Below are 25,725 nucleotides of genomic sequence, written 5' to 3'. Positions count from 1 at the left end.
ACCAGTTTAGAAAGGCAGCACGTTCAGTGATGATAAAAGTGAGCACTGCCCAGTTCATGTCAGCCCCTGACTGTCTTCCAGCTGAGTAGTGTAATAAGATTAAAATACATGGAACATTTGTATAAATTACTGACAGAGAGATTCCTTGGCAGCCCAAACTCACTGTGTGTATTTTAAGACCACGGACAACTGAGAAGAACTTCAGGAAACCTGGCTGCTGTGGCCAGGCTGTAAGGATTTGGCACCATGCAGTGCAGAGATGCCAGCTCACCTGAAAGTGGAGCACCTTTGCAAAGGGCCCGAGCTAAAGGAGCCCAGCTTTGAAAACTGTGGCCTGATCTTGGTTTTGATCACTGAGCAACTCTTCATCATATCTGTATTTTCTTCCTTGACTAAACAGTCTGTTTTCCCACTTGTATTTTTAGAATTTAGATTTAGAATTTAGACTTCTGATCTTCTGGTTTGGGGTGTGTAAATTTTATTTCTCTTTTTTTTTTTTTTTTTTTTTTTTTTTTTTTACTTCTAGACATTATTTTTTCCCCAGTCATCTTTTTTTTTTTTGCAGGGGAGTAGGAAAGGTGGGCTGTGACTGTCTCTGCCTTCTGCCTGTGCTGCAGTGTTATCTGAGGCCTTGCTATAAGTTCTGTAGAGAAGTAAATCACAGAATCATGGAATGAGTTGTGTTGGAAGGGACCTTAAAGATCACTTCATTCCAACCCCTTGCCATGGACAGGGACACCTTCCCCTAGACCAGGTTGCTCAGAGCCCCAAACAACCTGGCCTGGAACAGTCCCAGGAATGGGGCAGCCACAGCTGCTCTGGGCAACCTGTGCCAGGGCCTCACCCTCACAATAATTTTTCTAACATCTCTCCTCTTTTAGGGCGAGAACATAAAGCAGGTGACTCTGCAGTCATTTGAGTTTTACCAGCTGTGTGGGACTGATGGCACTAGAACACCACTCTGCTTCATTCCAAACATTTTGTGGAAGATTTGGCAATGATAATAGCAAATGGTTTTGTTCCTATTTTTAATGGGAGCCTGGCACTTTGGATGTCAGTGCTCCCTTGTGCTCACAACCAGTAGTTCTTTCTGGTTCTTTTTGTTTCTCATATACTCATTCTTCTTTATCAAAACAGAGAATTTAACAAGTTGGTTTACTTTATGCTATTTTCATCACTTTAGGCTTCATTGATCTCAGCCTTTATGACCAAGTAAGACTCTTGGAGAGCTGCTGGATGGAAGTTCTAATGATTGGTTTGATGTGGAGATCGATCGACCATCCTGGGAAACTGATTTTTGCACCAGACCTTGTATTAGACAGGTAAGAGGAATAAATGTCTTGAGAACACTTCATATTAGCATGTTTGAAGGTGGGGTGAACTGTAAGAGGAAGAGGATTAAACATGGCAGATGTTATTAATATTTCATCTAACAATATCATTTGCTTGTGCTTGTAACAATAATGTCCTGAGGTTCCACATCCTTACAGGGGCTTAAGGAGTGCTAAGCTTAAAAAGCATTGTTGAACTTGCAAATTCCTGAACTCCGTGGCACTGAGTGTGAAACTTCTTTGCATTTTTCACATCTTTGTGGGTTTTGTTCCCTTTGTTCCAGGTCTCTAGATGCTGAAACTGTAGATACAGCAACACATTGCACTACGTTGTCCATGTGTCCCTATGTCCCTCATTAAAAAGAAATAGTGTCAGGCAGTATTTTAATTATTTTAAATAGGTTTCCCACCTGGTTTTGTTCCTGTCACTACAGCAGGCTTCATAGTTAGCTATAACAACATTGGAGCACTAGCCAAGAGAGATTTAAAGACCCCTAGCTTGCTGTTGGATACTAAGAATATTTTTTCAAGGTAAAGCAGGGTGTTTTCAAGTTTAAAGGTTATTTCTCTGTGGTATCATGTACCAGGAAGGAAGAATATGGATTAGTAAGGATGTTTTTCTACAGAACCTTAGAAAGATTTGACCTGAGCTTCACATTGATCAGAAGTCAGGGAAACAATCTACTCTCTTGGGTAGTCTTAAAATGTCTTTTAGCCTCTTCAACCTGGGAAAATTCAAATTTGCACCAGTTCTGTGGCTTGGAATCAATAATTATCATTGTAGATAAAGATAGGCAAAATTGGCTAATAAGATAAATACATTTAATTTATAAAACAGAGGAAATAAATATTATTTGCTCATATAAAATTCAATGCAAGGACATGTTGCACTGTTCAGCGCAATGATCAGAAATTGCTGAAAATATATGATACATTCAATTGTTCGGGAGTTAATATGTACTGAATAGAGTAAGAATATTTGATGCATTTCTTCATTTCCTCACGACATGGCAGAATGGGACCTTACAAGTGTCTGGGCATGATGTAATTCTATTTAGGACATCCTTATATGAACCTGGTCTGCAACCTGATTGTTTTTATCTTAGTTGAACTTAGAATCCTAGAATGGTTTGGGTTGGAAGGAACCTTAATAATCATCTCATTCCACCACCCTGCTATGGACAGGGACACCTTCCACAGACCAGGTTGCTCCAAGCCTCATCCAGCCTGGCCTTGATCAGTCCCCGGGATGGGGCAGCCACAGCCTCTCTGGGCAGCCTGTGCCAGGGCCTCAGCAGCCTCGCAGTCACGAATTTCTTCCTAATATCTAATCTAAACCTACTCTCTTTCCATTTGAAGTCATTCCCACCTGTCCTGTCCCTCCATGTCCAAAGCCCCTCTCTGGCTCTCCTAGAGCCCCTTTAGGCATTGGGAGGGGCTCTAAGGTCTCCCTGGAGCCTTCAGATACATTTCCTACATAATCTTTGCAGGCAATACTTCTCTGGTACCTCTGTCCTTGTTTTGAATCTGCCTGTCGTTCTCCAAAGCTTAATATTCCTCTTTGCTATGAGGAACAGAGGAAACTGGGCAATAAAAAATACTTGTTTGCTGGCAGAACCTGCTGCCCCTGGGTGGTGGTATCTGCATGTGCCTGCCTCCAGCTGTGAGGCTCAGCACCTTTCTCTTGGAATCCAGTAAATTTCTTTAATTCTCCTGCACTGCTGTGCTTAAATCTGTCTCATCTTAAAAACACCACAGAGGAAAAAAAATCTCCTATTACAAATAGTATAAAAAGCCTCCCTTTGAATACTGTGTTGCAGAGCTTAATCACTTTTTTAGTCCAGTACATCTAAAACAAAATTAACACAAAAAGTGGAGCAGGAACTTCAGTGGTTTGAAATTTGCCACTGCTGAATTTTAAACACATTGGAATGACTTGTTTGGTGTGTTTTTCAGATCAGAAAACGGGACCACTTCTAATATCCAAAATGGAGAAAGTTGCATTCTGTAAACACTTGCAAATATAAAAATAACCAAACCACAAAAACCCCAAATACCTTTCAATACCTACACAGAAAAACATGCTAGGAGATAGGTACAAGACTTGTTTTATTATTTAAAAATGTTTTATTATTTCAAGCAACTTATTTTAGGAAGTCTTTCTTTTTCACCTAGTCCTGAGGGCCTCCATTAGGTACAAACATGATATTATTGGTTGTGGTAACTCCTTGTGAAACAAAGCTGGAAAGTTATTCAAGGTGGTACTGTGCCCTGCACTACAGCATTTCAAGCTGATTATCCAGAATTATACAGGCTGAGAGGATATAGAAATATGATCATACTTATGGTCCTGCTTGCACTTTAAATAGAAAATCAGTTTCTTATAAATGCTGACCTTTCATACCAGGGTAATTTTCAATTTAGATTTCATGATAGAGCCTTTTAAATTCTCCTAAGGATGAGATAGATAGGCCTCTTGCAGCCTCTTTCATGCTTTGACTTTTATCTGTCTGAGTCAGTTCCTTAATTCTACTTTTTTGGGTAACATTTTGAATGTGTTTCCATAGGGATGAGGGGAAATGCGTAGAGGGAATTTTGGAGATCTTTGATATGCTCCTGGCCATGACCTCGAGGTTCCGAGAGCTGAAACTGCAGCACAAGGAGTATCTGTGTGTCAAGGCAATGATCCTCCTCAATTCCAGTGAGTATGTGCTTGGCTCTAATACTCACCAAACTGTACCTTTTATTTTGAGGGTGGCTGGGAAATCAACCTCGAAAACCCCAAAATGTCAAATGATAAAAAACACTGTTGGGAGAGAATAACAGGAAAGGAGTTCTGTGTGATAGATTGTAAAGATTTTTGCTCAAGAAACTTCTAAGCTGTATAATTTGCTGGATATAGGGCAATGTCCTGTTGTAAGAAAAGCATGAAACACCCCAAGTCTGAAAGCTTCTCACATGGTGGGGCTCATGGCTCAGGCTGTGGATCTGTCCTTTCCAAAGGGATCTTTTGCTCCTATCTCTGTGGATCCCAGTCATGTGTAAAGTTGCTGTACAGCTCTAAAAACCTGTCCTTAATTCTTAATTCTAGTAATTCTAGTATTACTAGTTACTCAACTGAGTGATGATTAATGGGACTTAAATGTTCCTATTTAATGGTAATGAGTTGGTTAGAAACAATTGAAAGTATTCAACAGTTCTGCAAGATGAGTTCCAGGATGGGAGCTTTGCTTTGTAGCCTCTTACACAAGGCAAGCGTTTGCTAGTTCAGGATAGCCTGCAGTAAAATGATTTTTTTTCTCCAGAACATTTTGTAGTTAATGTTGACCAAAAAAAATTCCAACAACAAAATAGCAGCTAAACTATTTACATCTGTTGCTTTCAGCAAGAAACTGCTGCATAGTTCTCAGTCCTGTGTTGAAGGGGAACAGTCCAGCTGAAATCCCATTTGTCTGCCCGCTTGTTTGGGTTGGAGTGTTGGTCTGCTGGAGGGTAGGAAGGCTCTTCAGAGGGATCTGGACAGGCTGTATTGATGTGTCAAGACCAACAACACGAGTTTCAACAGGACCAAGTGCTGGGTCCCGTGCTTTGGCCACAAAAACCTCCTGCAGTGACAAAGGCTGGGGGAAGAGTGGCTGGAACACCACAGTGATGATGAGAGGAAATGAGATTTCATGATGATGATAGGAAATGGCCTCAAGCTGCACCAGGGGTGGTTTAGATTGGCTATTAGGAACAAATTCTTCACCAAAAGGGTGGTCAGGCATTGGAACAGGCTGCCTGGGGAAGTGGTGGAGTCACCATCCCTGGAGGGATTTAAAAGGGGTGGAGATGTGGCACTTGGGGACACGGTTTAGTGATGGCCTTGGTAGTGCTGGAGCAAAGGTAGGACTTGGTGATCTTAAAGGTTTTTCCAGCCTAGATGATTCTATGATTGTGTGGATAACACTATTTCAACAGACAACAAAAGCAGGGTTTTCCCCCCCAAAATATCCACAACAAAATACAGGCAAAAAAACCCCAACAAAACCCTACAGTCTTCTTCAAAGTTCACATCTCAAAATATCTCTTCTTTCCCTTCTCCTACTCTCCTTTCTTGACAAAATTAATAATTTACTCCTAATTTTCAAGGTGTTCTGGAGCTCTGTCCTTCCATAGGTATCTCAGGAGGGACTGTTGTGGTTTTATCTTTCCCTTTTCCCACGTCTCTTCTACTTTATCAATAATGTTATTGTGTGTTTCTAGTCCTTCAAGATGATTTCTTTTCTTCCTTGTCCATACCCCCAAACATCTTCTTTTGTTTTTTTTGGTTTTTGCTGACTTTCAAGGTTTCTCAGTGCAGACATGTGCTGTATTACGACACCCTTAGTGATCTGGAGGGAGACCATGACCAGCGGGGTCATTATGAGCAGTGTCACTGACATGTTCTCCCTCCCTCCCTACCATATACTCAGGGAAAAAGAGTATTTTTCAACAAGAAGGGATTAGAACAAGCATAATACTATGTAATAATACTTAAAAAAAAAGGTACAGGGGAAAAAAACGCTGGCGAATGGAGAGCACCTCCATTCAGCTGACTGAAGTCTCTGTGTGCAACACATCTTGGGAGGATTTGGGAGAATTGCTCACTTTGCAAATGATGGGGCCATCAAATTCAGGCTGGATGTGGCATATGGAGCATCATTTGTACAGTCTGACAAGGAATGTATGTTCTCTAATCGTGTTGAAATACTACATATTAAAAAAATTCACAGTTGTAGCTTTTTTTTCTTCCTCATTAGCAGCAAATATTTCTTTCTCTTCACTGGTTAGGCGTGTTTCCCTTGTCAGCAGAGGAACCTGAAAGCAACAGGAAACTGCACCACCTGCTCAACGTGGTCACAGAGGCTTTGGTGTGGGTTATTGCCAAGAGTGGGATTCCCTCACAGCAGCAGACAACTCGTCTGGCCAATTTGCTGATGCTCCTCTCTCATGTCAGACATGCCAGGTACAGTTTACAGAGTGTGTGTAACACTTGTGTTATGTTAGTGCTTGTTTATTACAGCAAAAAAGAGGTGGCTGGAACTCCAGAACGCTCCTGAGGGAGTCCTGATGCTGCTCTTCACCTCTGTCACCGTGAGGCTTTGCTTCCTAGCACAACAAAATAGGCAGTAAAGTCAAGTGCTTGCTGGCACTCAGTGATGTGATGATACTAAAATGCTGTCTTAACCTTATTACATTAAATTATTCATGATGTGTCTGCCTGAAATGTTTAACAATAACACAAATTGAGCCCTTCAGAAAAACAGCCCGCCCAGCCATCAAAAGTCTTCCATTCAAAATGAAAATCTCTTCCAAAACTGATCTGCAGTGTAGGCTTTGGTAGAGCAAAATGGGTTTTGGGGGCCATGTTTCTCCCAGACCAAAAGTCTTCTCTGTGGAGCCACAGGGTTTTGCCAAATGACTCATGCTACAGCCATCTCAGGCTCCTGTTTTCCCCATGGGAAGTGGCTCCTCTGCTCCCTGCCAGTTCCTGGACCTCCTTGAGCTGCTCATCTATGCTTGTGGGACTGCAGAGAGAAACACAGGGTCTTAGAGACAGAGGCTTTAAATTTCATTTTAAATTATTACCCAGAGGCCAGATATTCACTAAGCTGTGTCATGGCTTGACTTTGAACTGTGTGTCCGGGGAAGATGTCCTGGGACCGTGCTGGAGTACACAAAGGAGAGCTGGGCATATCTATAAGGACACTTGAAAGGGAATGGCCACCTTTGCAATAAGCTTCCTGAGAGAGCAGATGGCAGCAGCAGGAACCTGACACTGCTCAAAGGCAGCTTTAACAGTCAATTTGTGAACTGGGGGTGAGTTTGAGAGGGGGCCTTGCAGAAGCTCCAGCACCAGCCAGACCTGAACCTGTCTCATGGCTCAGATCTCTGCCATCACCTGGACTGTGCTCTGTGATGTGACTCCACATCACAGCTTTGCAAGAGCTGTTTTGGCATTCTGTGAACAAGTATTGGGGTGTTGTTACTGTTGATAGTGCTAAGTGATCTCAGGGACCACAGCAGCTAAATCCTCCTAAACCCAAATTTAAAAAAAACCTATGAAAGTATGAGCATGTTTTTCTTCTCTGCACTGTTGGAACCAGATTGCTGAGTTATTTTCTGTTCTCCTGCACAGTAACAAAGGAATGGAGCATCTCCTGAGCATGAAGTGTAAAAACGTGGTCCCAGTGTATGACTTGCTGCTGGAGATGTTGAATGCTCACACCCTCCGAGGGCAAAGGAAGTCCCCGGCCACACACCCTGAGTTTGGCCCTTTGGAGCAAATGGAGCCTGGGGACAGTCTGTGGAACGGGGCACCCCAGTAATTGTGTTGAGACCTGGAGATGTGAGGCTTTTTCAGAGCTATGGGAGAAAACAGAACTGCTGTGATGGGGCTGCGGAAGTGTGACCACGTATGAGTTCTCATCCCTTCTGGATTTGCACATCAGTGTCTCGGGAGAGGCCATGGGGCGCTCGTCTCTGTCTGCGTTTCTGACATTGTAGCAGCTGCACTGCTATAGTGCCTTTTCTGAGACTCTGCAAAAGCACCTTATGAAATCAAGCCTCAGAACAGCACTGTGGGACAGGGAATTGCTGCCTCTCCTTCTCAGAGGCAGAACTGAGAGGGAGAGGTAAAGGGACAGGTTTGAAATGGCAGAAGAAGCCTGTGCCAGAGCTTGGAGAGAGCACCTTGGTCTCTGACTCCCCGAGCAAGACTTCTAAGCACTGACTGGACAATGTCCTCTTTCAGCACTGGGTGGTGTGAAGTGTAGAACAGCATCATTTGGGACAGATGTTTACCTCAGTGTGCTGGTCCCTGGGGAATGCCTGCTCTGCAGCTGATCTAGATAAAGTGCCGAGATACAGACAACAGTGAAAAGGAGCTTATTCTCAAATATGCAATGGCTGCAAGGGCCTCCCTTTGAAGGTCATTTGAAATAGCTTCTAGGGTCAGTTCAGAGCCTCTGCAGAAAGTTTAAACTGAGCTTAAGTTTGTATTTTGTGAGCCTGTTCTTAACACTCACATTGTTTTCTGCTTATAATTCTTCAGTGCTTTAAACAACGACCAAATTATCTGGATATTTCAGCCAATGCCGACCTTTGAAATGTGTTTTGTCTGTGAGATTAACATGTTGTTTTATATATTTATTAATGATGTTAAATCTATTCTAATAATTAGGTACAAGAGGTTGCTCTGTGAATATTAACTGTTTGTGTTTGTATATGATCTGCTGATCAGGCCTTGCGAAACCAGCTAGAAACAAAATCTTCCCACCCCTGTGACTGGTGTGTGGAATTACGTCCTGCCCACCCAAAACCTCTTGCAGGGGGTGAGGCACTGGATGGGAACATGGATGGGGATCTGTTTTTGTCTGCTGCCCTGAGGTTTGCTGCTTGCTTGTTCTCAGCATGCATGGCACCTTGTGCTGTGGTCTTCATATCTTTATAGGAGCCCTCAAAGAGCGAGGATGGGGATAATGGTAAATGTAAAGATAACATAAAGATGGGGATAATGTAAAGCACTACTTTGCTTTGCAAGTGTGATGACTTGTTTGAATTACACTGAAGATGTAGTGGTTTAAACTTCCTTTTTGTGCTGATATCTGCATGTGTTTAAGCTGCACTGAGTAAAAAAAAACTGATTAAATGGCCTGGCTGATGACCCCAGAGATCAGCAGGGTGGCATCATTCATTCTGGTAACTGTCTCTCTAAATGGAAACATTTAAATATAGCACATGAATGTTCTGGGCATTATGGTGAAATAAATTGGGACCACACCAAAAGTCTATTTTGAGCCAATAAGTCTATTTCATTAGGGACTTTGATTAGTACGCCATTTGCAGTTTTTGAATATTAGTCAAACCATTAATCTTGGTGGTTTTTTTAAGCCAAGGACAGTATTTTTTATAGGAGGTGCATAAAGAGTTTTCAGTGAGTTACACAAATCTATTGTCTGTTTGATCTTGTACTATACCAGATGCTGCTGCTGATCTAAATTTTTACTCTCTGCCTTTTTATTGTTTTTAAGAAACTGTAATATAGCAGTGTCCTTCTAAAGAAGTGTAATATTTACAACGAAAAAAAGGGAAAAAATGTGAGTACAGTCTGGAATTTATTGGTACTTTCATTTTGAGAGATGTTTTCCTGTGAAACAAACCTGTCTCAGTATTTCTTGGGCTTGATTGTGTTTTGGCCTCATTGCCTGTTGTGTTGTTTTTTCTCTGGTTTTCCTTATCCTGTGTAATCTTTTGGTTTAATACAGTTTTTCAAATAAATGTTTAAGTGATTTGTTTGTTTTGCTTTAAAAGTGCTGAATTTATGTACAATTTTGGAACAAACTTTCTGAAGAGAAAATGGGAAAGACTGGGTATAAATCATGAAATTACCTTCTAAATAGAAATTTGTGGATTGACTCTGTAAAAGGGCAATGCTGCAGTTCTGTGCCACGTGGTGTTGTTCATACATGGTGTTGTTAGCACAGTGCAAACAGGAAAATGATGTGATTTTAACCTACTTTTTGTCTTGTTGAACATAATTTTATTAAAAGTTACTAACAGTGTTTTAAAATGAGTGAAAGTCAACAGCTGTGGAGTCTGGATTAATGTAGCTGTGTTCACATCAGGATAAGATGCACATCTCCAACAGCACAGAGAGTGTGGCAGTGGCTGAACAAGGCTGCCTGGGTCTCTTGAGATGCTGGGTTTGTCTCGGGTCTGGATCCCCCAGACTCTCTCAGATGCTGCACTGCTGGTGTGGAGCACATCCCTGTCCCTGCCAGCCCCGAGCAGAGCTGTCACGCTGCGCTTCCATTTGGATATCGGGGGCTTTTCCAGTCTCAGTGTGAACAAGTGGAGCCCTCAGGACCTGTTTTACCACTTTCCTTCACTGCTTGGCTGTAACTCAGCTTCGGCTGGGACCTGGCAGAGGTGCTGCTGCTACTTGGAGAAATTGTGCTGCAGTTCTGGGATGTTCACAGAGGTGAGTGAACCTGGCTCAGGAAGGATGGACAGTTGCCGTGGGTTAAAAAAAAGAAAAGGGGAATGACAAAAGGAAGGAAGGCAGGCCAAACTTCTTAACAGCACACATAAGGAAAACATCTTGAGCTTTCTCTCTCAAGTCTGGAACTGGAGACAGATGGTAAAACAACCTTGGCTGTTTTTCCTTTTTTCTCTTTTTCTAAAGAAACATGGTTTCAGACAGGTGAAATGCTTTGTCTCCAGGAATGTGAGACCTTTTTCACACCTCTGTCTTCCTTCAAATTACCCATTTTTAGTGCTGTCATGTTTCCATACAGAAAAGAGAGTGTGGGGGAAAGATATGTAGATGTGTTGAAACGTTCTCCCTTGAGATAGTGCCCAACGGGGTAAGTGCTGCTGTAAAATAGCAAACTAAGACAGGTAGCACTTGAAGATACTTTTTAAATAAATATGTGTATTTATTTCCATAGTCATATTATGTTAATTCCTTGCTGACTGACTGATAGATCTATATAGGGATCATCGTGGTAAAAGGAGAGCATCCTTTTAAATGCTGGAATTTTTTATTTTACTCTTGATGACCTAGGGAGTATAAAAGGTATCTATTGTATTTGCATTATTATTGTGGTTTAGCAGAGCCTAAAAATGCAGTGAGTCCCAGAAAGCTGACTGTTGATCCTATTTGAGCTGTCACCAGTGATCATCTTCTTTTGAGGTAAGAATTTTTGTCTTGTTCGGACTTTTATTATAAAATCGTGGCATGGTTTGGGTTGGAAGGGACCTTAAAAATCATCTCCTCTGCCATGGGCAGGGACACCTGCTCAGGTTGCTCAGAGCTCCATCCAACCTGGCCTTGAACTTTTCCAGGAAAGGAGTATCCACAACTTCTTTGGGCGACCTGTTTCAGTGTCTCAACACCCTCAAAGTGTCCTGTCACTCCAAGTCCTTGTCAAAAGTCCCTCTCCATCTCTGTTGTAGCCCTTTCAGGTACTGGAAGCTGCTCTAAGTCTCCCTGGAGAGCTCCCCTCCCTGCAAAGGATTCTACAGAGCCTGGCCAGGTGTCTCCACTCCACCCCACCCTCCATTCCATCCCATCCCATCCCCCTTAGCAGGTGCTGGCTGCAGATTGTGGGTGTGGGGACTCATCGTGGAATAGTTCTGAACATGCCAACCATGTTCCACCCAGGGAGTAGCAGCTGCATTTCACCCCATAATTTCTGTACTGCTGGGATGTGAATGTAACTTCTCAGGTTCCCCTAATTTTACCACAGGTCTTGTCACACTTCCATACACTCAGAGCTGGAAACCATGGAAGCACCTTTGCTATCCTCACCATCCAGCTCAGAAAAAATGGTTTGACATTACTTAGGTCCTGTGAGGTAATGAGTCAGCAAAGCAGTTAAGATGTGGTCATCTGTTGTGGAGACCCAGTGCATAAACCAATTTGAAAGAGGCTGTTGCAAATGGGAGTATGAAAAGCAAGTGGATTGCTAAAATACGGAATGTAAGTATAATTTACATTATTTTTTCACAGTATTTTACTACTAAACTGAAGTGTGGTGCATTAAATGGCACACAGCCATAGCTAAGACTTCAGTTTGTGCTCTGTATATTGTTTAACTCCACCTTTTTACATTTAAGAGTCACCTACACTCCTCATGCACTGAGTGCCAGCAATTTTGATTTAACAAGAAAATGAGATTGCTACGCTATAAAAATGCCAACATCTGCTGCTACTGCCTCAACAGACAAAACCTTCTTCACTCACCACACTGTCACACAGGAGCTGGCACAGCCATTGCCACATCTCCTATGCCCATATTCCACAAAATTTTTTGTTCTGAGTCCTGTCATTTTAGTTTATCAACATTTCACTCTCTCCACGAGTTTGTAATGGAAATGGGTTCCCGACTGAAAGTGGTGCCTTTTAAAGCACTTTATGTATGTTATGGTAATGTGAAAACAACCCCACAACACCCCAGCCCCTCCCTTTCCCCCAGCTGTCTTTAGTTCTGTGGATTGGTGGTATTTGTCTGTGTTTCACTCAGTTGTGGATTGGTGCAGTCGACTAAAGAGGCACCATGAAATGTAAATATACAGCTTTTTGTTCATTTCTCTCCTGTAGCTGAGCTCAGCCTGGTCTCATGAGCATGTAATGTGGGTGCTCAGTGTCTGAGGGACACCTTACACCAGACCAGGTTGCTCCAAGCCCTATCCAACCTGGCCTTGAATGCTTCCAGGGATGGGGCAGCCACAGCTTCTCTGGACAATTTATTCCAGCACCTCACTACCCTCACAGCACGGAATTTCTTCCTAACATCTCATCCAAACGTGCCCTTCGGCAGTTTAGAGCCCTCACCCTCTATCCTACCACTACATCCCCTTGTAAAAAGCCCATCTCCAGCTCTCCAGTCCTGTTTAGGTCCGCTTTAGATACCAGAAGTTGTTCTTAGGTCTCCCTAGAGCCTTCTTATTGCTGTTGACTATGCTGGAAGGGAGGCAGGTATAGCTGAGAACAGACTGAGACCTCATCTCACTGCCAGAAAATAAGACTTCAACTCAAAACTAGTTTTGGCTTGGTTTGATTCCTACAATGCATGTGCACAACCACAATGGGGTTGTTCTTGCTCTCACTACTGCATCTGCCCTCTCTTTTAAATAATTTTTTTTCCTTCTCTGGCCACCAACAATCCTGTCCTGAGCAAGATGATGACATAAAGAAGTGGGTGGGGATATAAAATGACTTCCTTAAAGCAGACTTCAGTGTCAACCTACAGTGCAGTGATTACAATCAACTGGAAATAAAACTATTTAAAATAGGTTTGGAAGAAAAAAAGATTTAAGTTATTTCCCAGACTTTTTTTTTTTTGTGACATTTTGAAGTAATTTCTTGAAAGCGCCTCTTTTTATATATTACATCAGCTCAACAATTTGATGTAACTGTTCATAATGAAAGGAAATTGTAGGCTATGAAATTTTCCTTAGACCTTTTAACACTGTTCAATTTTTCTGCCCTGCACAGGTTCTTTAATGGAAGGACTGAATATCATGTCAGCAACCGACTATTACTTCTTGGCAGAAAGGTCTGCATGGGTATTTGTGACAACCTGGTAATGAAATAATGGTTAGACTTGGCTCACTTCTACAGAGTAAGAAACTTAAATGAGCTCCATCTTGAAGTAATTGCTTTGAAAATACCAAATAATGATGGCAGAGGGAGAGAGGACAGTGTGTGTATGCCTGTGTGCAGTGAGGTGTGAGGGGGGATCCATCTCTGGATACAATACCAGTGTGAGAGGTGGTGGTGCTGGAGCACAAGCCTGGCACCTCAACACAGCTTATGAGTTTAGTTTAATATCCTGGAAATAAAAACCACCACAAAAAAAACCCCACCACAGTGGGTTTGCCACCATGGCTGGGAAAAAGCTGTTGGTTTGGCCATTCTCTGAACACCAGGACAAAGCAGTTTGCTTCGTAACTCCCCCTGCCAGAAGATGGGGAATCCGCAACCATCAGTGGTGACAAGCATAGAAAGGGTGGGAGAACTCTCACAGGCTAATCAGATACCTTATTTTCTGTGGGTAAGCACTGCAGAAAGTGGCTAATTCCTGGATGATTTGCAACACACAAAAAGCATTTGACCAAAACCCTTATTACTGCACTGAGCTCTACTGCATTTCCCCACTCCAGCACTCCCACTATAGAAAGTCAGTTCCAGGGTAGGAAATAGTTCAGTGTTTCAAACTAGTAATAAGCATTAATTTGTTTAACTTTGTATTCTTCCTCCAGGAAATCACCAAGAGTTTCAAAGGAAAGGATCTGTGCCACAGAACACAGGCCCCACTGCTGGATTTGTGATCTCTTGCTCTGATAAGCAAGGGAGCGGTTGTGCTTCTTCCAGCACCACTCTGTTGGCAGGCAAAGTAACTGACTCTTCCAGGAGTGGAAGGGGCAGCACTGCTGGAATCTAAAGCTGATCCCCCCCCACCAGACACACCCACAGTCCTGCAGACATTGGCAAAATTTTAATGAGAGTACTCAAACTGTACAACCGAGGGGCAGTGGCAATGCTGACTGTACACAGTGTTTCTCCAGCCACTGCCCAAGCGCCAGTTTAATTTTAAAAACAAAGCTTATAAAAATGCACAATTCTCTCCCAAGGTACTGTACACTATTCAGCAGGTTAAAAACTGAAAAAAAATCTTTCATTAAAAAAGTCATTGCACTATTTGTATACATCAGGGATAGTCTACATAATCATGTTCATCTAGAAAATATGTGCATTATAAACCATTTCCATGCAATGCAGCAATTCCTTATTTCAAAGGTGGTATAAAAAGACAACACAGCAGTCCTAACCACTAGAACACTTTATGTCAAACAAATGTGCATCATGATATTGAACGTGTTAGATGAATAAAATACAATAACAAAGATTCAAAAATAAGTAATTTTTTTTTGTTTCCACCAAGTGATTACAGTACCAAAAGATACAAGTAACGTGAAGTGTATGCAGAAATGATGTTAAATGAAGTCCCTCTTCACCTGCTTGTTTGTCATGCTAACCCAAGACAGACTGCTATGTTTAAGATTACTGTGATGCCGTTTCTGCATCTAAGAACTCAGTATCCAAACACCTTGCAAGCTTAAGAGCACTGCCCCTATAAAATAGTGTATCTATTGCATCAAAGTATAAAGTGTGTTGCTTACAGTTTAAAAAAAAAAATCTATAGAAAAAGTTTTGTTTTCCGTACAAAAAGAACACTGAAATTTTGTCAAGATATACATTTTGAGATGTGAAATTTGCTGCTTGATTGATGCTAGAGCAGCGTGGAGAAAAAAGCACCACCCGAGAGTGTTTTGGTGTGACTGCAGGGTGCCCTAGGTCGGGGGGGGCCCGTTGGTGTAGCGCAGCATGGGGTAGAAGGAGCGGGCAAAGTTGTTGGCCTGGGTGCAGCTGTAGTCTTCCTCAGAGGAGGGGATCATGCAAGCCAGGAGCAAAAGCAGCAGGAAGAACAACTGGAGAGGTAAAGCTGCTCGTAACACTCGGTAGAAGAAAGAGGGAGACCGAGGGTTTGCCTGCACAGGTTGTGGATGGCTTTCGCTCCTGGAAAGGAGAAACAAAGAGCAATAGGCACTTCAGGGTTTGAGTTAAACAAGTTTTTTTACCCTATTTTCAGATGCAAGCTTAACTTTTCCCAGGAGGCAAACAGACCATTCCAAATAGGTGTCGAAGCACAAAGGAAAGACACCACTCACACTGATGAGGTTCTTCTCTGCCCTGGCATTACTGAGATCTACCCTTTGAACAGGTTATGTTCTCCCTTTGTCCTTCATGGTCTGTTTGTACTAAGTGACTCTCAGGGGCAAGTTTCTTTTTCCAAGCATGCTGGTGGAATTAAAGAAGGATTTAAACATAAAATATCCCCCCATTTGGCACAAAAATTATTTTCTCAAGCCAGGGTTGCACATCATTGCAGAGGTCCTGGAGCAGGAATACTAAAGGAAACCATTCCCTAAAGAGCAGCCCAGAGCTGGTAGGGGACACTACAAGTAGGCAGAAATCACCTCCACCCATGTGTCAACCTACAAGGAACAGTTGCCCAGCTTTGTGCTGGCACACAGCTCATCTCTGCCATATTCACTATTTTTCAAAAGATCAGGCAAATATAAAATAATACCTTGTGCTGCTGCCATTTCTGCCATCAGCAGTTCTCCTGAGGGCCATCTGTTGAGAGAAATAGCTTTTAGTGTCCAGATTTCAGAAACAACCAGGAATTTCTCTTTCTCAGAAAAGAGAGCTGTAGACTTTAAGGTCTGATTGTAAATGCTGTAATAAGGTAGGTGGACCTAAACCTAAAATGATTATATTTGAGGAACTTCCACAGTAAATGTGGCAAAATACACTATATGCTGATAGCAAAATATTAGAAAAAAAATACTTGCCTTCTTCACAGCAGGGCTGGATTTCTCTTCTTCTGGATTATAGACTCCTGAGTCCAAGTCATCTGGAACCAGCAGGAATGTTTTGGTATCCTAAAAGATAATGGCACCTTCCTCTCTAAAATGCACATTCAAAACTGACAACAAATGAAGTGCAAAGAACCACCTTTCACTGCCTCTGTAGGTGCACAGCCCACTGCTCCTTTACATGAGCATAACCAGTTCCCCAGAATAAAGAAAAGTTTTACAGTGCCCAGTCTGAAGGAATTACAATGGAATGGGTGCACACAGGTATTAACTTGAAAATCTCTCTATCTGACAGGCCTCAGGATGAGCAACCCATTGCTATGAACTTCAGCTCCTGTGTGTTCATTACACACTCCTAGCCTGATACCTGGTTTGGATCACAGAAATTCAGGTTGGAAGGGACTTCAGGAAGTTCATCTAGTCCAACCTCCTGCTCAAAGCAAGGCCAGCTATGAGACCTGACCAAAGGCCTTACTCAGAGCTTTATCCTCTATCCTTCAAACCCCTTCAGGACAGAGGCAGCACAACTCCTCTGTTACAATACTGTACTAGCCTTGTGGTTTTGAAGTTTTTCCTACAGCCAGAACTGTTCTTTTTTCATCTTCTGAAGGTGGAAGTATTTACGCTTTGAGTCAGTTTTTTTATAAATACCTTCACTCTTAATATGCTGTTTCTTTTCAGTAAAGAAGATCCACAAACGAGTATTCAAATTCCAACTCACCAGATTCCCTTGTATTGTTTTTAAGTCATGAGAGACTTGTTCAATCAGCTGTTTCAGTTTCGTTCCAATTACATGGACCTTCTCTTCCTCTTCAATGTAATCACCATCTGATTTCAGCAGCAGGTAAGCAGTGAGCTCCTGGAGGGAGTTTACATTAAGCTGTTGCTCCAGCAGCTCTTTCTCCAGTTGCTGAGAACAAACAAACAAAAACAGCACAACAGACTGTTACCTTAAACTTCACAGATGTTCTCCTAAAGGGAGGAACTCTGGAAGGCTTTAAGGAACAACACAACCTGCCTGAGAATCCACAAGGCACATGAATGGTTATTACAACTACATAGGAAATGAAGTTCTCTTGAAGAGACTGGTTGTACCTGCTTGAACTAACATTTAAAAATAGTTCTAGCAGCAGGTAATTCATATAGAGAGAACATTAAATTTTGGAAATTGGAAGTCTTACTCCAGCATAAAGACTGCTCATAAGAAACTTAATTATGATATGTAATTATGGAAAAAGTGCCTTGTACAGGCAATATCTTGGTCTGTTTCAAAAACCACCCCCATGCCTGAGTACAGCAGGTTTGAGGACAGGCTGCAGACACTGTGAAACATAAACATCCTGCTCTTCACTGTGTGGTGAGAGCTGAGGTGCTGCAGTTAAGACTACACTTACCATCAGCTCCTTTTGGCATTCCAGTATTGTATTGAGATCAGCATTGGGATCTGTGATTTGTGCTTCATTCCTCCGGCTTTCAGCACTTGCTAACCACAGGATTAGTTTTTGGCTCTGGTCATGGAAATCCTAGACAAACAAAAATACTGGCACATAAGAGAGAAAACACCTTTGCAGCGCCTTCACCTACCAACAAAATGCCCAGACCAGATTAGACAGAGCCACCACGAAGTCACAATCAGTGAGGGTACAGAAACCTTGTTAAACCATTGCACCTATGTCGTAAAGGCGTATGACCCACTTGAAAGGTGTTTTACTAAACTGTTTCAATCCATCAGAGGCAACTTTATAAGGAAATAAAATGTCTTGGCTTGTGAGTGACCATTTCACTGATGCACAGGATTTACCCACCTGCCCTCTCCCCTTATCTACCCCTCAGCAGCATCCCAAAGAGTTTTTCCCTTACAAGCTGGCATGTGATATGCACCTGGCAGTGCAGTAAGGCTTGCTGTAAACCCTTCCTCCAGCTGTCCAGTGCACGACTTGCTTTCTCCCAATGCAAGTTCACCTTCCGAAGCCTGTTCTGCAGCTCCTTGAACTCTGTGCTGTCTGCTTTCTGGAACTCTTTGCTGCTCAGGTTAGCAGAAAGCAACACTGCTTTGTAGTTCTCAAATGCTTTAAGCATGTCCTGGTAGAAAAAGAGGATTAGGAGCTTTTATGAATGATGAAAAACATGTTGTTTATTTGCAATGAAACCACGCACTCAAAAGTGTCACAGGTATTGGGGAAGATGTTTGAATCTGGTGGCTTTCCAATACTGCTGAAAAACACATTAAGGTAGGTTTATGTTTGGGGTTTTTTTTAAAGCCAAAACCTTCACTTTGAAGAAAATAAGTGTGATTGGGCTTGTGCTTCTCCCTAAGTCTCAGGCACTATGACTTAATCCACACCTGCCTTTCAATTCCTCTGAGCTGCCTCTTTCCCTGACATTTGGACAAATACTCCCATAGGTCATCACACGGTATTTTCTCCTAATTGATAAAGGTTCTGCCATTCTAGAATCCTAGAATAATGCTGACAGGGACATCTGGAGGTCTGTGCTCTGTTCTCCTGTTTCAAATAGGACCAACTTCAAACTCTGAGCAGGAGGCTGAGGGCCTCATCCACTCAAATTTTCAGTATCTCGCAGGATGGAGATTCCCCACCTCCTCTGGGCCCCCGGTCCCACACCACACCACCCCATTGTGAGAAATTATTTTTCTTCTCTCTGGTCTGAGTTTCTGTCAGCCCATTTCTCTGTCTTGTCAAGGCCCAAAGGCAGTCCTGCCTGCTTTCCTGCTCTCCCTTAGAATTGCATGGGGAATAATATGGAATTTGCAAAGCCAAGGTAATATCATCTAACCACCTTCATGTTAAGGCTGAGCCTGTAGGTTTTTTTAATTAAAAAAACCTGAAGGTTTTTTTTTTAAAAGAGAATGCCAAACAATACCTTCCTTGTACCTTCCAGTTTACAGTTTGAATCAAGGGTACTCAATCTTTTCCAGGTTGCTCTTGCAGCAGGGAAAGTAAGAGCTGCAGGATGAATCCCACAAGCCACACAGCCCAGATTGCTTTTCTCAGCAGCCTTTCTATCCAAGAGTGTCAATCTTTATATTCTCAGGAACTGAGTCCCACTTGTTGAAAACTGTTGGTCTAAATTACTTCTCACCCATCAAAGGATCCTGTCCCCCTCCTCCAGGCAATAAAGTTTCTTTTAATATCAGACAAAGCAAAGAGTCTACCACAGACTTCTGAACACCAGTAAGCCATTCTGCAGGCAGACTGGCTTTATCCTTATCCCAGGCAATCAGGATGTCCTGACACCTCATGAAATTCACTTCTTACAGCACACTGGCTCTTTTAACACCCCTATAAAGCCAAACTGTCTGAAAAGTGGATTTACAGCCAGCTGGACTCCTCTTAAGCAGATGCAGAACAGAGAAGAAGTGAAGCTCTGCTCCTTGAGGAGGTCAGACACCCAACTCCAGGCTGAAGGGAAATACCTCCCTACACTCAGGAGGCACCACCAAACCTTTCCTAGTGCTTGGTGCCTAATCCAGACTAGCTGAGGGAGTCAGAGTCAATCTTATTGGAGTGCAGAGTCATTGTCCCTGGCCTAATAACTACTCCAGGATACATAGGCTTAAACACACTCTCAGCATGCCTAAGAAATCCCTCCTCTGTCCTGCAGTGTCCTGTTTGTGAGCATCACCACAAGGGTGACACCACAATGACCAGCAGCCTCAGGGTGACTCCACACAGGGCAGCTGGTGAGGGGTGAGCACAAAGGGATTTTGCACTCCCGCAGATTTCAGGAACACTTTCTCTCTTAGACTTCAACCTGAGGAATTTCATTACCCGATTGCCAGGGCTCCAGCACTTACATGTGCCCTGGTAACCTGCTGGCTCAACTTGCAGAAACCATAGCTTTAGAGCAGATCTTTGTCAGTCTCCTGCTGGAATTACACCCTGCCCTTGATTCAATTAAAAAAAAAAAAATCAACCTAGACTTTGCAGCCTGTTGACCTGGCTAATTTTCATCTGTTTCTGGTTTGCATATAGGGGAATGGCACAAGGAAAAGATGTCGCTATCACTGTGCAAGAAAACAGAAAGGTAGAGGTGGAGAGGTTTTTATTTCTGCCTGCCAATCTCTGTATATGAAGACAGAAGCACCTTGCCTAAGATCCTCTTTCATCCTCTTAGCTGAGAGCAGTTCAGCTACCCTGTGGCACAGGAACGTTGCTATTGGCATCCATGCTGCCAGCTCATCCCAGGAGCACACAGATAAAAAACATGAGCATCTTGAAATCCCTCTTCTCAGCATGCCATAACTTACTTTCAATTTCTTGACCTTTTGTTCCAATGCCTGCATGCTGGTCGGAAGCTTCACTTTTTGCAGCTCTTCCAGCTCTTGCTCAGTTTTATCAAGCCAAGCAGAGATGTCACTGAGGTCTGAGTCCAGCTGCTGCCACTGCTGCAATTTCTGTTTCATCCTAAGTTTATTTCTGAGGTCTTGAGCTTGGATGAGCTCCCATCTATCAATAATGCCTGCAAATAATAAAAAACCAAACATTTAAATCTTCAGTAAAGGAAGGAGTATGAAAAACAGATGCAAGAAGTTTTGCAAGTAAATTATTCTCCATTCTGCTTGAGACCAAATAATAGCTGTAATGTGTTAACTCTTATTCAGCCACATCTTTTCTTAAGATTCTGCAGTGTCTAAATTTCATATTGCTGGTCAAGTTATCCACGTAGCAATGCTACAGAGAATCTAAATCACATTAATTGGAGATGGTTTAATTCACTTGGAAGAGCAGACCAAATCTAAGGAGACAGAATTCAATGAGCCCAGCTGTCATTTGGTGAAAACCAAAATCCATCATGGGACAAATATGATCCAGCAGTTAGGACTTGGGTTTGTGTTTTGTGTCTGTGTGTAGCTGCTGGAGGGAGCCCAGAGGAAGCCACAAAGATGATGAGAGGGCTGGAGCACCTCCCCTGTAAAGACAGGCTGAGAGTTGGGGCTGTTCAGCCTGTAGAAGAGAAGGCTCTGGGGAGACCTTAGAGCAACTTTTAGTGCCTGTAGGGGCTCCAAGAGAGCTGGAGAGGGACTTTTGACAAGGGCGTGGAGTGACAGGACAAGGGGGAATGGCTTTACACTGATGGAAGGCAGGTTTATACTGGATCTTAGGAAGAAATTCCTTACTGTGAGGGTGCTGAGGCCCTGGCACAGGTTGCCCACAGAAGCTGTGGGTGCCCCACCCCTGGAAGTGTTCAAGGCCAGGCAGGATGGGGCTTTGAGCAACCTGGTCTGGTGGAAGGTGTCCCTGCACAAGGGATTTTAAAGTCTCTTCCAACCCAAACCATTCTAATGACTCTATGTTTCATCAATTCAGTGCTAAAGGGCATGGAGATGCCACCTGTGTGATCACTAACACTTTCTGAAAGCATATCTAAACCATTCTCAGGCTTTTCCTATTCATCCCAAGTATGGGACACAACCCTGGACCATTTGTGAGACCAGAGACACAAACTAAGTAAGCTGGTGCATGTAGCTGCACCCTTCTTTTTAGCACATTATTTGCTTTTGTGATTGCAGTACAATGTGTTGTTACAATCTCAAGCACCTGAAACCAGGAATGAGGTCCTAAAAGGTCAAGAGAACTAGCTTGCTGGTCTGTTTGCAAGAAAGGACCACTGTAAAGACACTGGAGAACAGAATACATTACCAGCTTTGACAAAACATTTCTGTAAATGGGAGCTGTAGCATCTTGTTCTATGGAGTGCCAATAACTCCACACAGCAATCTTATTTTAGACAGAGACTTCAGTTTGAATTCTGATTAAAAGTCTCTGAAGTGTTCAGCATCACACAAAAGTGAAATTGCTCCCATTTATTGCAACAAGCCAAGAGATAGAAGTATATTATGAGAGAGAAAAATCTCAATTCTGGCAGAAAATGTGAAAGCTTAGAACAGCACACACGGGTTGGACAGAGGCAGGTGAGAAGGCAGCTCAGTGAAACTTGGCAAAATACTTTTTTTTTTTCTTTTGTTCCCAAATGTGCTGCCTTTGTGCCATCTCTGCTTTGTCCCTCCAGAGTCACAGGACAAACACCACAGCCCCAAAGGCACTCCTAATGCTCTGTACCTGACTGCTTCTCTGCTGCTGCTATATTCACAAGTTCTTGGTCATCCTGGGGCTCCTCATCGCTCATGTTGGCAGATGGAATTTTCTCCTTGCTGCTGCTGCTGCTTGCAGAGCTGAGCTGCTTCACCTGGAATGACATTTTGGTGGGTGAGCCCTGCAGGTTAACAGGACGTCAAAGGTCCAACCTAATTTTTGTTACTTTGGGGTGGCTGGGCTGCTGCTGAGCTCTTGCATGTCAGATTTAGCACTGGGCTTCTGCAGCTTTGCTAACAGTTTACACTGGCTCTCTGTGCCTTTCCAGTAAACAAACACACACCATGGTGATGCCAGTTACTACATGAGTGGACATGGCAAATCAATTGCTTTTGCACTACATGTACCAGACAATGTATATTTGCTGATGCTCCTTGTTGGATTGTGGGTCTTGGCAATATTGACTCTAAGGCTCCGAGACTGGATTAATGATGACAAAAGCAGCCAGATACCAGTACCACCCTGTCTGGAAGAGTGCTGACAACGGGTCCAGATCCACTGAGCCTGGCAGCTGCTGGTGAAGCCATGGCTGGCAAACAGCCACCAAGGCTGAGGTAGCAATGGACAATAAGCCATTTTGGCACATTTTTCAATACCCAGAAGCTGATTAAATGGTGTGTTACATGTTAGAAAAGGACCCCTCAAATTTGCTTAGGAAAGGGAGATATATCAGTATAGATATATCAGAGATATATCAGAGATGTATCAAGAGATTCACACTCTCTCCTTTGTGGGGGTTAAATTCTCCTAGACTTGTCCTGTGACAACAGAGTAAGGAAGCTCCTCCAGACACTGATTGACAAGGAGTCCAACCTGAGCCACCAGAAATAATGTCTAAGTTTGCATGAAGTGAAAATTCCCCCCCAACTATTCTTTTCCTTGATGCTGGAGAAGGGAAGTGGATGGAGTTACACAGAACAACAAACAAACAAACAAACTATGTAGTACAGGTTGAGTGCCCACAGAACCTCCAACTCACATAGTCTGGTTTATAGGGAGTACTTGTCTCTGGTCCAGACAACACATTTCCAACCATCTCTGCCTGGTTATATCTGTGTTTCCTGCAGACTGGGCTACCCGGAGAATGCCAAGGATGAGCTTCTGAAACAGACTTTCCTGAAACAAATAAAACCAAAATCACACACCATGAGCAGAAGATCCCACCTCCATGAAGAAGCTGTTGCTTTGTATTAAGTTAGAAAGCGCTTTGAATAAAATGGCATCAAGTTATGGCATAAAAATGACAGTTTTGCAGCTTTCCTTGCAAAGCATGCACATTTGCAAAACATCAACAGTGTTTCAAAGGTAATGAGATGAGAGCCATGCAGTTATGGGACATTCTGTTTTCTTCTGGAAAATGCTTGAATACAGGTATGAGTATTCAAAAAAACCAAAAGACAAGGCTGCACCGTGGTTTTGTAAAGTTTGCATCCCAACAGTAACTATCACACATCTGCAACATGTCAGTGGGAACAAGTTAGACATGTCCTGGTTTGGAGAATGTTTGTTCTGGATTTAACAGACAGGACACACGTAGTTCTGTCATGCACAAACCACAGAAAAATACTTGCAGAGTTGGAGCTACGGCCCTCAGTAATTACGCGACCAAAATTAGAAACAACCAAAAATTGTTACTACCCAGAGCAAACCACCAAGAAAGAACCAAAAGACTTTGGATCAGTACAATGAAATGCACATTAACCACCTTGGCATTTACCAGGCAAAATCTAAATGGTGTGTTCTTGACTGCTTTTAATGTCCATGTGGATACTGCAGCGTAAGAACACCATGACAGGATGAGACATGGTGTCCACACAAGGCAGGAAGTCAGACATTACGTATGAGAGAGGTTGAGGAATATAGCGTGCAGCACAGGGAGATTGCCATGTTCAGACACATGCATTAGCAGGTGCCTACCAGAAGATGCTTTCAAAGTTTTTGTGGTCATTTTAAGATATGCCTCAGGGTTTTCAGTGATTTCTACATCTGAAAAAAGAATAATGTCATTTTCCTCACTATTCAATATTTTCCAACTATTAAGAACAACTGAAACAATGAGGGACAGCAAAGACAAAGAGCAAAGTAAGTGGCTGATACCATTTTCAAACATTCTTAAACAGTAAGGCTTCTAAAAACCTTATGTTTCTAAAATAAAAGCTTGGTTTAGACAGTACCATTTCCTTCATCAAGACATCTAAGAGATGAGTCTGCTCACATCTATTAATGGTACTTGAAAACCAACCAACAATGTGGGAGCAAGACTTCAATCCCCCTCCCTTCCCACACAGGGACATCCTCCAGCTGTCCATGTCAAGCCAAACTGCCAGACATTGGTTCTCACCTGACAGAGCACTGTAGTATGTTGCTTCTTCATCATCTTCATGAGAGGAAGAACCTCCCACATCACCTGTGTGATCCCACTCCAGTGGGATGGAGTCAACGCTGACAGGGGTCTCACAGCCTGATCTCTCATGGCCTTGAGTAGGGGGCACAAGGTGGCAAAGGGACTGTGTGGATGAGGGCCCCTCAGTGATGGCCTTCTTATGCCAGGGATCATTCTGGATTTCTCTGGAGTCTTCTTGGTCTGTCTCATTTTCAGAGTTATCTTTTTCATCGTCCAATCCCTACATATAAGTAACAATTACTGCATATTAGTAAGATTTACAAGAGATCTTAAATGAGCTAATGATTGAGCCACACAGTACCACTGGAGACAGATTTGTGGTGAGATGCAGCAACCAAAGACACGTGCCTAAAATTAAAGGGAGATGTAATTTCTGCCTTCTTCCTCTTTTGCCAAAACCAACCCTCACATCAGCAGATACCTCCCTTCTTTCAAGGCACTCAACTACCACCACAGTATCTGTCCAGTCTGCAGGAGGAGTACTCAGTTCCCAATGGACTAAACAGGTCACAGCAAGGAAATCATGCTCAGGCAGGAGTGAACAGCCACTTGTAGTTGCTCATGTTACTTCCTTTACCTGGCTTTCTAACAGATGTTCTTTCTTTTTGAGGCCAAGCAAACTGAGAATCATCTGAAAGTTCCCAGGGAAAAGCAAAGTGCATGCTGTTCCCCATTCAGGGTTTTCACAACAAAAGTGGACAGATGGAGTGGACAAACAAATACATAAAGAGATATTCTAACCATATTATTGATATTAAAGAAAACGAAGTGATATTAGAAACACCTAAAAAGATTTTGAAGCCTTCAAGCCACAACTACATAATTCTGAACCTTATGAACTACCTCCATGTTACTCTCCAGATTCTGCAGATGGAGAGGCATGAAAGGATTGGCAACAAAG

At 42.8% G+C, this 25,725-nt stretch overlaps 2 protein-coding genes across 9 annotated transcripts in view; one reads left to right on the top strand and one right to left on the bottom strand.

The window, feature by feature from the left end:
* Positions 1-9,928, top strand: part of ESR2 (estrogen receptor 2) — a 40,855-nt gene extending 30,927 nt beyond the window's left edge. For all 5 annotated transcript variants that reach the window (XM_048308241.1, XM_048308242.1, XM_048308240.1 and 2 more), the window contains 4 exons: positions 1,184-1,322; positions 3,899-4,032; positions 6,144-6,318; positions 7,492-9,928. In XM_048308241.1, coding sequence (XP_048164198.1) covers positions 1,184-1,322; positions 3,899-4,032; positions 6,144-6,318; positions 7,492-7,681 — 638 coding nt within the window. In that variant the 3' untranslated portion in view covers positions 7,682-9,928. The remainder of the gene's footprint in view (positions 1-1,183; positions 1,323-3,898; positions 4,033-6,143; positions 6,319-7,491) is intronic.
* Positions 9,929-14,344: 4,416 nt separating this feature from the next.
* The window catches only part of SYNE2 (spectrin repeat containing nuclear envelope protein 2), a 175,831-nt gene continuing 164,450 nt past the window's right edge, over positions 14,345-25,725 (bottom strand). For 3 of the 4 annotated variants that reach the window (XM_048305476.1, XM_048305477.1, XM_048305480.1), the window contains 11 exons: positions 24,762-25,044; positions 24,338-24,406; positions 23,400-23,536; positions 22,388-22,514; positions 20,575-20,786; positions 18,186-18,386; positions 17,699-17,827; positions 17,026-17,214; positions 16,281-16,370; positions 16,016-16,062; positions 14,345-15,441 (listed from right to left, as the gene is read on the bottom strand). In XM_048305476.1, the coding sequence (XP_048161433.1) occupies positions 15,216-15,441; positions 16,016-16,062; positions 16,281-16,370; positions 17,026-17,214; positions 17,699-17,827; positions 18,186-18,386; positions 20,575-20,786; positions 22,388-22,514; positions 23,400-23,536; positions 24,338-24,406; positions 24,762-25,044 (1,710 nt within the window). In that variant the 3' untranslated portion in view covers positions 14,345-15,215. The remainder of the gene's footprint in view (positions 15,442-16,015; positions 16,063-16,280; positions 16,371-17,025; positions 17,215-17,698; positions 17,828-18,185; positions 18,387-20,574; positions 20,787-22,387; positions 22,515-23,399; positions 23,537-24,337; positions 24,407-24,761; positions 25,045-25,725) is intronic. The other variant, XM_048305478.1, reaches the window with a different exon arrangement.

This window comes from Corvus hawaiiensis, chromosome 6 (genome assembly GCF_020740725.1).
Source record: "Corvus hawaiiensis isolate bCorHaw1 chromosome 6, bCorHaw1.pri.cur, whole genome shotgun sequence".
In the NCBI taxonomy this organism is placed as follows: Eukaryota; Metazoa; Chordata; class Aves; order Passeriformes; family Corvidae; genus Corvus; species Corvus hawaiiensis.
Note: the sequence above shows the minus strand (reverse complement) of the source record. Positions and strands in the feature narration are given on the sequence as shown.